Source organism: Mustela nigripes, chromosome 1, assembly GCF_022355385.1.
Source record: "Mustela nigripes isolate SB6536 chromosome 1, MUSNIG.SB6536, whole genome shotgun sequence".
Lineage (NCBI taxonomy): Eukaryota > Metazoa > Chordata > Mammalia > Carnivora > Mustelidae > Mustela > Mustela nigripes.
In genome coordinates, this window is record NC_081557.1 from 94,858,822 (window position 1) to 94,875,068 (window position 16,247).

Genomic DNA, 16,247 nt, shown 5'->3' on the forward strand with positions numbered 1-16,247 from the left:
ATGTGCAGGGAGGTACAGAGGAGAACAGGAATTAGGGAGTTTCATCTTAATCCGGGAGTTCTGAGGGAGAGGGGAAAAGCGCCCCACAAAGTGCATCTGACCGGGAGCCGGTCTGCCCCTGCGGGGCGGCTGCAGGAACATCTTCTCCTTTCCTTGATGTCTTCAGTCCCCACAGCTTCCACCCAAGGCCCTGCCCGAGGCTCTCGTTTCTTGGGCTGCAGCAGCGGACTTTCCTCCTTCAGTCAGATGCCCCCCTGCCACATCAGCAGCCCACAGCCGAGGATCCCTGAACCTGGGCCTTCCCTTCATAAGCTCACGGGGACAAGGCCATTCTCCACACTGCCTCATGGCCCAGCACAGCCCCGGGGGAAGGCAGTGCTGTGGACACTACATTCTAGAATTCAGAGTGGAGACAGAGACCCGAACAAAATGGGGGAACCTGCACACTTCCCATGTGCCCCTCGCTCGCTGCTCTAGGGATTTCTGGAAGTTTGCCAATTCAGCACCATCCTCTACCGACCATCTCCATGTAAATTTTTTTTTAAGTTAGGCTCCACATGCAGCATGGAGCCCAACACGGGGTTTGAACTCATGACCCTGAGATCAAGACCTGAGCGGAGATCAAGAGTCAGGCGTTTAACCCACTGAACCACCCAGGTGCCCCATCTCCATTTTAAAAAGAGTAAAAGTGGGGCGCCTGGGTGGCTCAGTAGGTTAAGCCTCTGCCTTCAGCTCAGGTCATGATCTCAGGGTCCTGGGATCGAGCCCCGCATCGGGCTCTCTGCTCAGCGGGAAGCTTGCTTCCTTTCCTCTCTCTCTCTCTCTGCCTGCCTCTCTGTGATCTCTGTCTGTCAAATAAATAAATAAAGTCTTTAAAAAAAAAAAAGAATAAAACAAAGCTCCAAAAGCTTATATCGTGATCCCAAGCTCCCACGGAGACGTGGCTAGTTCCACGGCCCGTTCTCCGGGGAATGTAACATAGCCAGGCCGCCGCTTCTGCCTGGACAGTGGGTCCCACAGAATGGGAACCTGGACCTTCTGGGAGGGTGGTATCTTCCGTAGCTCAGCCAGGTACAGAGGCAACCAGGACCCGAGGAAACCCAGGACTAAAATGACTTTCTGCCATACCCCACTCCTCACAGCACATATCTAAGAGAATTCACATCCGGGGAAGATGACAGATGTGTCTGGTCAAGTTTGGGGAGGGGGGTTTCCCCTTTGGGAAAGTTTGAGCAGAAACAAGCACATCCTCCGTCTATGTCCGAGCAGCAGGAGCATAAGGAAGACACACCTCACCGGACATTACTGTTCGCACCCGCCCGAAAAATTCGGCTACATTTAGATCAGCGGCACTTTCCACAAAGTCAGTCTCACAGCCACCGATCAGGCAGGGCCAGAGCAGCTTCCGGCTGGGCGTGGGGTGACGAGCAGACCTCCAGATGCCTCTCCAGCCCCCACACCCTCTCACTCGCACCCCTGCCCCTGTTCAGGTACAGGAGCAGCAGGTAGAGGAAGAGGGTTGCTGAAGGGCGGAACCCACCCAAGATCGGCAAAACAGCAGGCAAGAGGGAAATATTATTGTGGATGACAATGAAAGTGGCCTTCCTAACCCCGTTCAATGGACCCAGGGACCAGAGAGTAGAATAGGCACGTCGTTACAACACATCCAAGTCAAAGCCAAAAACCCTCCAAAGCCAAACCCAGCCAAACCAGAACCCGATGGGTTCTGGCCATATTCACTCCACTTAGGAGGAGCGATTCTCAAAACCCTCTGTAGTGTAGACTCGATCCTCTCCAGCTCTAAGCCACTCCGAGAGGCGGCCAAGTGCCAGGAGGCTAAGACCTGAATTTGAATCCAGCCCCGTCTCTTACCATCTATGGGACTCCAGGAAAGGGTCTTAGCATCTTCCTATGGGAAAGATGAGCACCTCCCCTGCCGCCCCAACTCAGAGGACTGTTGTAGCAAAAACATGGCTCCAGGTAAAGCACTCAGTCCTGAACCAGGCATGCCACGAGAGTTCAATGAATGGTCATCTCACAAAGAAACGGAAGCCAGAGAGGAGCCAGGACTGGCCCTGAGTCGCATTTAATTCAAAGTGAGCAGAGATGGGATGAGAGTAAGACAGCAGGCTGCAGAATCCCAACGCTCATACCCATCCTTCCCCCTTGAATGTAAATCAACTCCCTCCAAATGTGTTTGCGGGAGAGGAAGCCACATTCGGGGTGATAAACGTTCACCAGGAATGACGCGTGGAACCCACAACTGCTTGCATCAGCCCCTCCCAAGCTTGGAGCTGCCCAGAGCCGGCCTTGGCGGGGAGCCCTCCCTGGGGACCTGGGCACCTGTGTCCCTGAAACCCAGCAATATGGCCATGGAAAGGCCATAGAAGACCCCCTCCCCCAATCCCACTTCCTCTTCTCCCTCCCTCCAGCATATTAGTCACTCCAGGCAAAGACGACCAGACCCAACAGCAGAAAAACCATTAAATGAGAACCCAAAAACAAAAAGTGAGAGAAGAGCTGCGCCCAAGGATTCCCCAATGCTTAGGGAAAGACCCCAGGCCCCTCTCGCCACATGTGAAGAGTAAGCCCCCCACCCAAGCCAGGACTTGGAAAAAAAACGGGAGTTTGTTTACAAAGAGCAGGGAGGCCAGGGCAGCCAGGCTCCAGGCGCAGGGGTAGCTAGGTATCTGAAGGCGGGGTGTGCAAGGCAGAGGGCCGGGGCTGGGTTGCGGGACCCGAGAGGGCCTACCTGTGCTGCTCCACGGCCTCGTTGTCCGGGAGCTCCACCCCGCACACGCTGCACTGCTCCCCGACGGTCCGGCTCTCGGACTTCATGCCCACAGCCAGCTCCCCCAGCTTGTTGAACAGCTCCCTCTGGATGAAGCCCTGGGGCAGCAGCCCCCCGTAGGTGCTGAAGTCCATGGACACGGCCAGGGCGGGCTGCACGTGGAGGCCCGAGGTCACGGACGACGGCATGCTCAACACGGCGTCGGCCTTGTGGTTGGGCAACACGGAATAGAGGCCCAGGTGTTTCTCCGCTGGGGGCGCGGGGTGCTCGGGTCGGCCTGGGGGGCCCTGGCCGGCCTCAGTGGGAGGCGGCAGCTGCTCCGCGCTCTCCTCGCGCCCGTAATGCAGCTCCCGGGCGCTGGTGATGACGCTGCTCCGAGTCGGGGTCCCGGGCCCCTCTTTGCCCCTTTCCTCCACTTTGTCCCCCACAGCGCCCGCCACGCCGGACTCGGTGGCCCCAGGGCTGTCCTGGCCGGGCACCTCGTCCACCTGCATCATCTCCGTCTTCACCTCGGCCACCCCAGCGTGCCTCCCGCCTGCAGCCAGAGTCGGCTCCTCGGGCCCCGCGGGAGGCTGGAGCGTTCCCTGGAGGAGAGACTGTCCTATGGTCATCAAGCTGTCCACCGCAGCCTTGGTGGGACTCATGGCCGAATGACCGAACGAGGTGGAGACAGAAGGGCTCTGGTCCACCATGGGTCCCGGGAGGCTCTGTGCGGCCACACTGGCGTACCCGCTCTCCTCGCTGGAATGCTTCGAGATGAAGATGTTCTTGAGGTACCGAGCTTTGCGGTCCTCTTCCTCCTCGGCCGCACCATCTGCCATGGTGGCCTCCGTGTCGTTGTCATCTGAGGCCTGGATGGTCTCCAGGATCTTCAGGCACTGCTCCTCTAGGTACTCGATCTCTAAGATCTCTGCTGCGTACAGCAAGTCATCCAGGTCCTCCGCCTTGGCTTGCAGCGTGGCCGTGTACGCATACTCCAGAATCTGCTGGAAGGTCTTTGGCGAGAGGAAGTCCAGCGTATAGTGCTGGCTGTTGCGGTGGAAGAGGATCTCAAACATCTTGCTGGTGCAGGCCAGCACGGTCCGGTGGGCATGGAACTCCTGGCTGTCCACCATGATGACCACGTCGCACAGCGTCCCCGCCAGCCGCATCTGGTTGGCCTTGCACAGGAGCCCCGTGGGGTGGCTGGGGTTCTGCAGCTGGATCATGCCCATCTTTGTCAGATCCATGGTGCTCCCCTCGGCTTAGGCATGAGGCTCTCTTTCCTTCCTGGCTCTGCGTGGCGGGGCTGGGTGCGTGTCCTGGGCCAACGGAGAGGGCTACGGGGGGATAAGGGAGGGGCAGGAAACGAGAGGAGAGGACAGAAGACAGATGAGTGTCTCTAAAAAGAAGGAGTCCGACAACACAGCGCCCCCATCGGTGCCCCCCTCCCTGTGAGACAGTCTCAGCAGTTGTGATGGGGGTGGGAGGAAGCTTCCTAGAACTCTGCACATGTGCCCTTGGGAGCCCAGGTATGAGGAGGGTAAAGAGAAGGTTCTGCTCCAGCATATACCTCATTCACTGCTCTGTGATGTCTGCTGGCTGAAGTGAAATGGGAATTACAGTGAAGCCTTGTGAGTCCTGGGCTTTCCTAAAGCCTGAGAGCAGGGCCTCCCATACACATAACAAGGCCCATATGCGTTAGGAGGCAGTCAGCCTGCCCTTTAAGAGTTTCAGCCCCGGGGCACCTGGGTGGCTCAGTGGGTTAAAACCTCTGCCTTCGGCTCAGGTCATGATCTCAGGGTCCTGGGATCGAGCCCTGCATTGGGCTCTCTGCTTGGCGGGGATCCTGCTTCCTCCTCTCTCTCTGCTTGCCTCTCTGCCTACCGGTGATCTCTGTCTGTCAAATAAATAAATAAAATCTTTAAAAAAAGAGTTTCAGCCCTTCCTTTCGTCCATGAGAGCCCAGGATTTCACTCTCAAGTCCCCTGTGCAGTAAGCCCCATCTTCTAAACAAAGTTTTTCTACATCCTGCCTTGCTGCAGCGGCCGGAGGAACACAGGCAAGCCCACCTGGGACACGGGGCCTATAGTCCTGGCCCACAGCAATCTACCAGTTAGGCTGTACCTTCTCTGGCCCTCCCACGGCCAGGCAGTACCTTCCAGTCTCTGCCCTTGCCCTCTTCTCAGGGCTGCAAGGGACTGACCCACCGACACCTTGACCCTACCCCCCAGGCACCATCGTGAACACACATAACCCTCACGCTAGTTTGGCTTACTTACACGCATAGGTGCCTCAGAGCTACTGCACGTGCAATCGGAAATCTGGACCGCGTGTGCGTGGGCATGTGTGTGCAATGCAGCAGCCAGAGGGGCACAGTTAGCACATGTATACATGCTTCTAGGACATGCCACACCTAACTCCCGCCCACAAGTGCCCAGTGGGCAAGGGGATCTATCAGATGCAGGGGAAGAGGTCACAAAAGACCTGGAAGAGGTCATAGGAAATATGCACCCCTCTAGCCAGCAGTGCACAGGCGAAGGACATGAACTCCAAGCATGTCCCACAGGTTCCAAAGTCCTGTGCCCACGAGCAGCAACTGGTGCTGGACATGGCTTGGAGGCACCAGAAGTGAGACCTGCACCAGCGTCTACCAGTATGAAGAGAGAGGAGGCTGGGAGACAAAGGCTTCTCCCAAAGCGCTGTTTGGGATCAGTAACAGGGTTCTGAGACTCCCTCGCCGGTTTAAAGCGTTAGGAAGACATCACCCAGACCCAGGTGCCCACCGCCCCCCGCCGGCCTTGCTGGGGCCAATGCCACAGTGAAATGAAGTTGAAGCACCGCGAAGGCTGGCTCTCCCTGACTCTCCAAACAGGGCTTGCCTCCGCCCCCAGAAGGAGCCCTATTGGCTCCAGAGCCACAGATCTCACGCGGAAAGGGTTAATAGGACGGCTAGTCAAGACACTTTTGCAGCCCACACTGGGGTGGGGACTAAGGCCGTCCAGAGTGGAACTGCCACTCATCCGCGCCTTGCCACCGTGCGTGCGCTTGCCTTCAGACCCAGGAGCTTCGGAGAACGAGGAGGGGCCTTCGAGAGAATGGAAGCTGGGCCACCCGAATTCCTTCCCCAAAGCAAGCGCCCTGGGTCCTGCGGGAAATCAGAGTGCTCTCGGGCAGCCGACCCCGCACCCACGGCTCTGCGCCCGGGATCAGGTGGGCGCCGGCTGCAGCGCTCAGCCGTGCGGCGCGGGGGAACGCCGGCGCTCCGCCGGTGGAGCTCCCGGGGATCGATCTGGCTCCCACACGCCCCCAGTCCCCGCCACCCCCACGGAGACTTGAAAGCGACTTCGGCAAACTTGGGGAAGCAACTTTTCCCGGGGAGCCAGACGGCGGAGAGATAAGGAGCGGGTTAGGGAAGAGGGAAAGCGAAAGAGACCCGGACGAAAGGCGAGAGTCCCGGCAGGCTGGACGCCTGAGCGACGGACCCGCCCCGCGGCGAAGGGGAAGCACAAAAGCCCGAGAGCGAGTTGTGGAAGGATCCGCGAGCAGGGAGCTGCCGGCCCTCCCTCTCCGACCCAGGGCCGTGACCCCGGCAGCGACGGGCAGGGTGCCCGGCCGGGGCACGCTGCGAGCGTCCCGGGGAGCGGGCGAGTGAATCGCCGCACGGCGCGTCCGTGCGTTCCCGTGGGTCCGCGGGCCGCCGAGACTGTGCGCATTTCGAGCGCGTGCGGGAGCGTTGGAGGGGCTGTGCCAGCGAGCTACCGGCGCGCGGGGCTGGGAAACGCGTCCCGAATGCATCAGGTGCAGAGCCGGGGCACCCACCGAGCGCGGCCCGGAGCGCACAGCGAGCTCCGGCGCCACGGCCGGTCCCGCCCAAGAGCCGAGGAGGGTCTGCGGCTCCGCCACGGCCGCCCCTCCCCCCCCAAAAGGGTGGGGGGGTCAAGTCCAATTCGGAAAAAAAAAAGCCCACCACGTTTTTCAAAGAGAAAGCAAAACCCAAGTGAATCCGAGTCCTGTTCCCCTCCGCCCCCAGATCCACTCCTCGGATCCTCGGATTCTAGCTTCCCAGCCGGCCGGTGAATAAACACAAATAAAGCACAACCCTATCGCGCCCGCGCACCGGTCCGCATACATATGAGCACCCACCGGCTCGCCGCTCCTCCGCCGGCCCCTGGTGGTACAAAGCCTCCGGTTCCCCGACCCTCCGCTCGCGCCTCCAGCCCCCTCAAGACCGCTCTGCCTCCCACCTCTCACCCCGACCGTGCCCTAGAGAGGAAGGGTTGGGGAGGCAGCTGCGCCCAAGCTGACAGCCGGGGCTCCCCTTCTTGCCGACCCCCAACAGGCGGTGGCGACGGCTGCCGCAGCAGGAAGGGAACGAGCCGAATAAAATAAGGCACCAACCCGGCGGCCGAGTGGCCGAAGGGAGCGCGCCCCTCGGACCTCTCCAGCCCCGGGGCGCCCCGGCGCGCGCCTACGGCTGAGCGGTGCGCCCCTCCCCGGCCCCTCACTCACCGCTGCCGAGCCGGGCGCTGGGGGTGGGTGTGCGTGCCTCTTGGGGGTGTGTGCCTGTGTCGGGGAGGGGTGTTGCTGGGAACTGTTGCTCTCGGTATCACGGCGGCAGCGGCGGCAGCGCCCGGCAGTTCGCAGTACCCGCTCTCATCGCCCTCAACTCCTCTCTGCTGCGAGGTTAGCAAATCACCACCGGCTGCGGCGCCTCCGCCGCGTCCCACGTCAACGCCGAGCCCCCTCCCCTGCGAGGCCCCGGCGCCTCTCCATCTTTAGTGCTGGCGGCCGAGCCCGGCTCGCTGCCCACAGCTGCCCCCCTTCCCTCCCCCCTCCCGCGCCGTCCCCGGGCTCAGCCCGCCCACCCCCACCCCCCCTCCCGCACTGGCCGAGCCCGCGCGCGCTCCCCGCCCCACCCCTCCCCTCCCCGCCTCCCCTCCCCTCCCCTCCCTTCCCCGCGCGCGGCGCTCTGGGCTTCGCCTGACATCTAGCTGCTGCTGGGGCGCCGGCGGCCGCCGCTCACCGGCCCAGCGCAGAGAGAAGAAGGAGCTCGCGGAGAGCGGTGCCAGGGACTCGGAACCCTCCGTGCTGGCAGTGGAGGTGAGGGGCGAGGAGAAGCCCCCGCCTTCAACCCCAGGCTTTTTATTTCCTTTGGATATGGGTTTTCTTCTTCCCTGCTGCCCCAGGCGCGGAGTTTCGTCCGCGGCTCCGATGTTTGACTCGATTCTGTGTGTGTCATCTCGCCTTTCACTTTTCTCTTGGCTCGGGGCTGCATCCCCTGTACCCCGACATCGGTGGCAGAAGGTCCCTTTCTGAGCCCAAGCCCAGGCCTTCCATGCCTATGGCATCCCGATTGCGAGAAGTCTCCGGGCGCGCAGTTCGCAGGCCCTGGGGAGCCTGGTGCCAGAGGGTCCGCGGGAACCAGTCGTAGAAGGGAGAGCCCTCCCCCACTTTAGCCGTGGGCATCCCCGGAGGCCGAAATCGAGGCCTGAGAGGAACTTTCATCCCTCTCAGTCCTGTGCATCCCCTGGGCTTTGCCCCACCCACCCCCACCCCCCAGCTAGGGAACCTGGTTAGACACAGTTCCTGAGAACAGCGTCCTGCTCAGGCAAAGCCTTCAAGGGGCAAGTGAAAGCTTGAAAAAGCTCCAGAGCCCCCTCGCTCTCCGGCAAGAGCCTTCTCCTCTCAGAGGGCTGCTCCACTTTAGGGAGTGGAGCTGAGGTCACTAACCTCTGGGATACAGCCACCAGAAGAAACCTACTGTTCCTCTGGCGGTGGAGAGTCCCCTCCTGCCCCCTTTTCCTGGAGCTTAGCGGTGGTAGGGGCCAGAGGTGGGAAGCTCTCTGGTAAGCACTGGCCTTGGCAGCTGGCTAATGACCGGGATGCTGGGGGTGAAGGTGGTGGTGGAGAGCGCCCTCCCTGGGTCTCCGTGCTGTCAGCCCTGGAGGTCATGCAGTCAGCATCTCCTGGCTTCAGTCAGGGAGAACTGAGCCCCCACATTCTGTCCTTAACATGCTGCTGAGTCAAAGGTTTGCGCAGGACCCACATACAATCACATTCCAATGATTGTCGCCGGTACTGCCCCAGACCTAGAGTGAGGCCCCAAGAACTGTAGGGTCATGGAAGGTGGCAGACACCAACTAGAGGCAAAAATCCGCTTCTGGGCCACTGAAGGCCGGAGTACAAAGTGCTCAGAATCCCAAGAATGGCTAAGGGGAAACCGTCCCAAGGACAAGAAGTTCCATCCCTGGAAGCATGCTCCAGTCTCCTAGCAGGGAAAGGGCTCAGCCTTGCCCGAGTCAGAGGAGAGGAGAGAGCAGAGAAGCCCACTGGGAAGTGAAGGGAGGGAGCCAGTTACCCTTAGACAGTCCTGAATACAGCGACACCTAACCAATCCCCGGAACCCTGGTCCCTAGGTATTAACAGTAAAAAGCAATCCCGGTTACGGACTGTTTTTCTAGCTAAGGTCTACACTATCTGCAAGATGAAGGGCATTTAAAGGAAGTTAAGAAACTGGTCTGCAAGGAGAGCACGAGGAGAGGGATGTAAAAACAGAAGAAAGACCCTCCTACTGCCTCACCAGGGAAAGAGAAGAAATGACCATTGAACTTGTTGAGCCTCTGCCGGGAGATGTTGCCTGCGGAAGGTTGCCGCCCTGCCATCCACATCCACCTACCAGCCCCTCCTAAACGCAGTAGCAGGAGAGGCACACAATTAACCCTTGATCCTAATCTCCTATTAATCCTGAAATCAGAGAAAGAGAGAAGCCTTGAAAACAATGGGAGAGCTAGAACAATCCCTCCACCGCCCTGAACTCCCCCTAACCATCCCTTGCCATATTCACTCGATGTGAAAATCTCCCTTGCTTCATAAACTCTGCCCATTAAAAAAGCCCAGCCCTTGTTAGTAAGTGTTAAAGAGAGATTAATGCCTGAATTTAAGAGGTGGAGAAGGTAACAAAAAGGAGGAAGGCAGGCGAGGCTGTGGGCTGAAAGCCAGCATTGGGCTCCAAGCATTTCCACTTAGCACTGAAGGCTGGCTGCAGGGCGGTTTGATAAGGTTTATTGGGCCCAGATAAAGCAGCAGCAGCTCCCTCCCCAAAACTGGCACCATTTTTAGCCAGAGTTGTGTCTTTGGGCCCCCCGAAAGCTGAGGAGAATCCCCAGTTCAGAGATTTCATATGGCAGCACCGAAAGACAGTGGGGTGGAAAATCACAGAAGAAAACTAACACTCTTTCTCTCTCTCTGATGTTCACGTATTTGTAGTGATTTTTTTTTTTATTATTTTTTTTTTACTTGAAGGGTATGGTAAGGGAAGCTGGGACATCAGTTCAGACAGGTCTAAAAATAGGAGAGACCTCGGTCTTACCAGACCATGCTAGAGACGGGGGAATAGATGAATTGACCTTTGGATAGAATTCCACATTAAATCTTCCTATTCCCCCGTCTCCTTCTTCTTATTCACACACCTTCCACGGGTAGCAGCCTTTCAGAGCGCAGTTTCGGGAAGAGGGGCTTTGTTCAGTCTAAGGGATCTTACAAGGAAGAGACAGCGGGAATGAGAACTCATTCTGAGCACAGACCATGCATCTTAACACATTACCTATCCTGGGTATTTAATCCTTGTTACAACCCTGTTCAGGCAGGTGCTAGTATTGCCCCCATTTCTCAGATGGGAAAACTGAGGTTAAGCATCCTACCCAAGACTGCAGAGCTGAGGCTTTAAATCAGACCATTACAGAGCTCATGATCTTCACTTCTAGATGGTACGGCCTCTAGCAAGACAGAACAAGGAAAACTGGGTTTTGATTTTCTTTCTCCTCTTCCTCCCCTGAGGCAGAGAGCTGCCAGTAAGCCTGGCAAGCTGAGGACCAAGCCATTCCCCACTGAGTGGTGCCACCAGGTAAACAGGCTTAGGTCACCTTCCGTCCTTTCTCAAAATCACAGGCAAAAGTTGAGGAGGGAGTTTTGAATTACAATACAACTTCAACCAAACAGATGCCCAGGAAGCAGGCTGCTGGAGGTGTTTTGAGCATTCTGTATTCGGATTGAGTGTTAATGAAATGTTGCAACTCATTTTGTTCCAACTCCTCAGCTGGAAAATAGTTGTAAAATGTAAAGGTAGACTTTCCTATCATGATAAATAAATCAAGGACTCCCACCTCCGGCGGGGAGAAGCAGCTACTTTGCATACTAAAACCTTGAGATGAGTCTGGAATAAAGCCTTTTCACGAGGGACGGGACGCAGGTAGTGAAACCCTTGATTGGAAAAAGTCCTCAGCAACTGAGAACTCCAACTTGCCCCTGGAAGACATACCAGGTGGTCACAGGCACCCTCAGCTCTCTGCCCCCCACCCCCCCCCCCCCCGACACTCGAGGGGGAGATACTGCAGACCTACTCTGGCCTTTCCTGGAGGCAAAGGACCTGACAAGGCTTCAAGGTCATAACTGCAGATATTTACTAGGTGGATGGAAATGACGTCAAAAACTAACCAAAGTCAAATTTCGCCTCCCTGACTAGGTGGATGGCTTTCTCTGGTTCGTCTTTTTTTTTCCCCCTTAATTATTTTAATTCTTTCATGTTACTTTTTTACATGCCCCCTCCAAAACCCAGAGGGGGGAAGTAATCAGGAGACATGTGGATTCCAGTTAGTTGGAGCACAGAAAACCAAATGAGAAGATGACCTCTGTGATGAGTGACCGCCATCTGTTTTCCTGGCTAGTGATATTTACAAACCTGGGCTTTGCCAGTGCTGGACATACCCGTCCTGTCTGGTGGGCAGAGAGTGACTTCTCGAAGGGGGAAAGAAGAGGGGCTTTTTTTTCTTTTAGCTCCTGAGGCCTTGGGTCACTGTGACCCCAAGTTCTTCATGATTGAGGAAGAGAAAGCTTTTCCTCCTCGCTCTCTTCCCCAGCATATTGCAAATGGTGTTGGGACCTTAATGTTGTTGTCAACTCAGATAGCAAATCTGAGTTGTTATTAGCGCAAAGATGCCCTGAGGGGGTAGGCAGTGTGGATGAAATCTGCAACGGATGTTATGGGGAAGTGTGTTTATAATTATAATGGGATTTAATGTACACTGGGACCAGATGATGGTAGCTATTTAAAAAAGAGATGTCTAATAAGAGAGGTCCCTTAATGACAGGCGGCAGGGCTCAGGTTATTATGGCAGAAGCTGGGGTTTCACTGGGTATCACCAACCATGTGTTAGTTTTATGGGGTTCCTAACAAAGCTTTGGGATGTGACAATCCAGCCCCTGTTATCCCATCAGCGACTGGACATCGGCATCAGAAAGGGGCACCTGCACTTAGGAGAAAGGCATTCTCTCTCTCTCTCTCTCTCTCTCTCCCTCATACACAGAAGCACAAACACACAGGCCAAAACACTGAGTAGTTTGGTCTTTCTGAAAATCTGCTTTGCTCTGAGAAAGAGGGTCTCAATTTCAAAACTAAAATTGTGAAGCCATGGAAGGGTGCGGTTTCCATACAGTATGCGTGAAATGAAGCAGCGGGGTTCCCATTACAAGTAATGGGAGTCCCACCGCTAAATCCCCAGGCACCATGCTGAAAATTAACCCCCAAGTCCTCATCACACACAGGGCCCTTTTTTTTTCTTTTTTCTTTCTTTCTCTCTCTTTTTTTTTTTTTTTTTTTTAACACTTCGGTGTTTCATTGTGGAGAGGCCAGGGAGAGGGGAAGTATGCCACATTTTCTTATACTGTTTAACATTACATAGCCAACTGTTTAATTTTTGAGGTGTTTAATGGTGTAGATTTCGATCCGAGGCAGCTGGCTGTTCTCCAGCAGGAGCGCTCTAGTTCTACTCAATGCTGAGCAGGGTGTGCAGGGAGAGAGGGTCATGGTCCTAGAGATGCCCACAGAAGCATCATGGTCTAGAGACATAGCTCCTGTCCCAGGGGCAGTGTTCCTTCTCTTTGTCCCCCATGGGAGACAAGTGCATGAAACATCCCGAGTTCAGCTAACGCCGGGCTCCTCTGCAATTCCTGTGTATCTGTCCCTCCACTATGACCAGTCTCAGAGATCTGGAAGAATATTTCATTCATCCTGACAAGGACAAAAGACACGGGCTACGTGACACCTGAACTTCTCGGCTCAGAAGCTAAATTTCTGGAGAAGGTACTCGGCCAGTGCAAGGGGTATGTATGTTGAGGGCACACCAGCCACAAGACAAAACAATTTTACTCAAGACAGTTCATGTATGCCAATCATATGAAAATTATTCTAGCAAAACAAGCATTGGTCTCCCATGGAGTGGAATTCAAAATTCTCATCTGAATTTTTGAGATAAAGCAGAAGACCTCCTTGAAGTTCTTCTTTGAGGAAAGCTCACTGCCTTGTTCTCTAAGGGCTGAGGAGGTGAGAGACTGAGGGCGCCTGTGGGCCAAGGCTGTTGGGAGTTGGGAGTCAGATGCTTTGACTCAGCCTTCCTTGCCAAGAGAGCTTCCTGTGTCCCTCTGGGAAGTCACTGTTGGATCTTGATGTCATCTTTTCCACCACCCCAGTCGGAATTAATTCCTCCTTCCTCCCCAAGTCCCGAAGCACTGTTGGAATGTTTATCGTAGTACTTACTACCATCTGCCTTGGAGCCGAGGTCTGTGCATTCTGACCACCCTCCATGATGAGTTTCCAGAAAGCAAGGTCTCAATCTTGTTCAACTTGGTGCTCCCATTCCCAACCCACAGAGCCTAGCACACTGGCAAACAGAACAGATCTCTGCTTGTTGAATTTCCATGAATGAACCAACGGAATGAATGAGTGGATACAGACGCCAAGGGTTTTAGGAACTTGGGAGAGGAGGGACCATTCTGTAGACCAGCATCTAGGGCAGAATTCTTTTGTAGCTACGGCTTTTCCCCCAACCTTTGACAAAAATCAATAGGATATAGATAGGAGTAGAGGATAGCTATTGAATGTAATTGTATGCAGCTCCTTGAGGGCATCACTGGGTTCTGTTTTCATTTCTATCTCCTTCAGGGGCCTAGAACCAAGCTTATCTCAATACTCTAGGAGCATTAGTAAATATTTATTAAATTGCATTGGATTAAAAGGACTTGATTTGAATTACGCTGCTTCTTAGTCCCGCAATGGCCTCCAGTCCCAGTCCTGGAGAGCTGTTAGCTAAGCAATCCAGGAATGAAAGGAGAGCATCCGATCTCCAGCTAGGGACACTGGAGGCTGGAGGGCGGCTCACAGAACCCAGCGCCAGCATCTGAGACCCACATCAGGCACAAGCACTGACAGGTTAGCAGAGACTAGCTGGTTCTCAGTTCTCTTTCTGAGCACACACTGGCTTACATTACTTCTTCTTACCTTGCTGTTAGGTCCAGGCCGTGTGATCGGGTTCTGGCCAACAAATGGACTGGAAGAAATGCCACTTCCAGGAGGGGCCCAGAAAAGTCTCCAGCACAGGCTCCTCTGTGCCCTGTCCCTTCCTGCGACCTGACCCCATGAGGATAGAGATGCCGGGGAAGCTGAGTAAGGAAAATGGCAGAGCCAAGCTGGAAGGAACCTGGGTCCCTGAATTATGACTTGTGGGGACACCGCCTGCCTCCTAAGAACACCCACTGTGAACTTAGAGAAACAAGAAATAAACCTCCCATGTCTCCAGTAGGGTTACCAAATAAAAAAGAAGGCCCCCAGTCTCATGTGAATTTCAGGTAAATGAGGAATAATTCTTAGTATATATATATCCCGAATATCGTACATATCACAGTTACATTAAGAAAATTATCTGAACTTCAAACTTAATATCTTTTTTTTTTTTTTCCCCCTGAATCTGGCAGCCCTAGTCTTCAGGTCTTTTGGAGCTTACAAATTATAGTAGCTAGCATTACCTTAATTAATACACCTTGTTTCATTCGTTAGACCGAGCAGGGCCACAGTGCCTGAGCTGGGATTCCAGCCTGGGAGAAGGGGCTCCCCAAGGTCAACCTCTAAGGCAGGTGCATCGAGAGACTGTAGCACCTTGTATGGATGGGGCCAAGGGGAAACCTAGGAAAGATCCTGACAGTTTACGGTTCATCCTTTTCCCCATGAACCTATTCTTTTTTTTTTTTTTTTTTTTTTAGATTTTATTTATTTATTTGAGAGAGAGAAAGGGATCCCAAGTAGGCAGAGAGGCAGGAAGAGAGAGGGGAAGCAGGCTCCCTGCTGAGCAGAGAGCCCGATGCGGGGCTCAATCCCAGGACTCTGAGATCATGACCCAAACTGAAGGCAGAGGCTTTAACCCACTGAGCCACCCAGGCGCCCCACCTATTCTTCTTTAACTACCTCTTCTGCTAAATGTACTGTGTGTGCTGTGGGAACGAGGGTGGCTGTGGGTTTTACTTCTGCACATGGTGAAAGTTCTTGTTGGTGGTGGAAAGCGGCATGACCGCGGGGCAAGGGCAGATAAGAAGGCATCATAATGTCCACCTACCCAGGAACGTGAGGAATAGAAATGGGGCTATAGAGACAACGGGAAGGCCAAGGAGTTTATCTTCAATGTTCTCCTCCATCCCGGAAATACCCAGGGCAGAATGAAGGCTGAAAGCGTGGGCTGTGATTTATTCTCCTGAGGCTGTGTTCAAATACCATCTCCCACCTCTCGGGTCCCAGCTGATCTTGGCTCAATGACTTAGATTCGTTGAGTTGCTGTGTCCTCACCTGTACACTGGGACGATAATGGTCCCCCCTGTCCCCCATCACTAGAGCGGCTAGGCAGATGCCCAAAGGATGCCTGGCCCAAAAAAGGGGAAGATCTGAAATCGTTCGCTATTCCTAGTGACGATGTCAGGTCATCTTTATTTCCATCCGCCCCATCCAAAATGCCTTCTGAGAAATATCTGGGGTAAAATGTGTGATAGATACACTTCGAATCACAGGCCAATCAGGGACCCGTGAGTGTAGACATACCCATATCTGTGCACCTCTGTCCATGGCCCTGTCTTCCTCCTAGTCTTGCCCTGTTTCCTGGCTTGGGGTGAGGCAAACAGGCAAATGGAGAGCAGGGTGGCGAGTGTAGGGGGTGGCGGTGCTAATTTTTCCCTGGTAGCATGGCGTGTTTATTAGTGTGTCCACATGGTGGGCGCAGCAGCCTGTTTCCCCTGAGTTAAATAGCAGTCATGGCCAACTGGCTCTCCGTGTACCATTACTCCAAGTGATTGAGCCAATTTCTCCCCCTGCCATGAGTTTAAGTTGTAAACCTCTCAGCCAGACAGGGAGGCAATGATGGGCTGCCGGTTGTGATTATTATTAACCTTTAGGATGACGCTTACAAGACCGGGGGTCTGCGGAGAAGCCCGGGGTGAGGCAGGCTGGCCACTGTGGACTCCCACCCACTACGCCACTGCCCAGCCCTGACTCGTGTGTTTGCTCTGGCCCTGCAAGAAGGCTCCGGCACCCCTGCCTGGGGTAAGGGAGCCCTCGTGCTGGGGAACATGTGGGAAGTGTTGGGTGCCCTCCACTCCGTCT

The 16,247-nt window shown here is 55.1% G+C and overlaps 1 protein-coding gene and 1 long non-coding RNA gene across 3 annotated transcripts in view; one reads left to right on the forward strand and one right to left on the reverse strand.

Moving 5' to 3' along the window:
- The window catches only part of ZBTB16 (zinc finger and BTB domain containing 16), a 177,880-nt gene extending 170,319 nt beyond the window's left edge, over nucleotides 1-7,561 (reverse strand). The window contains exons 1-2 of one of the 2 annotated variants that reach the window (XM_059416715.1): nucleotides 7,283-7,561; nucleotides 2,753-4,110 (exon numbers count right to left, since the gene is read on the reverse strand). In XM_059416715.1, coding sequence (XP_059272698.1) covers nucleotides 2,753-4,020 — 1,268 coding nt within the window. In that variant the 5' untranslated portion in view covers nucleotides 4,021-4,110; nucleotides 7,283-7,561. Of the gene's footprint in view, nucleotides 1-2,752; nucleotides 4,111-6,916; nucleotides 7,250-7,282 lie in introns of those variants that run through there. The other variant, XM_059416720.1, reaches the window with a different exon arrangement.
- Nucleotides 7,562-7,741: 180 nt separating this feature from the next.
- LOC132012959 (uncharacterized) lies at nucleotides 7,742-14,440 on the forward strand. Its single transcript, XR_009402822.1, has 2 exons — nucleotides 7,742-7,873; nucleotides 14,117-14,440. It is a non-coding gene; the product is annotated as an uncharacterized LOC132012959 (long non-coding RNA).
- The last annotated feature ends 1,807 nt before the right edge of the window (nucleotides 14,441-16,247 follow it).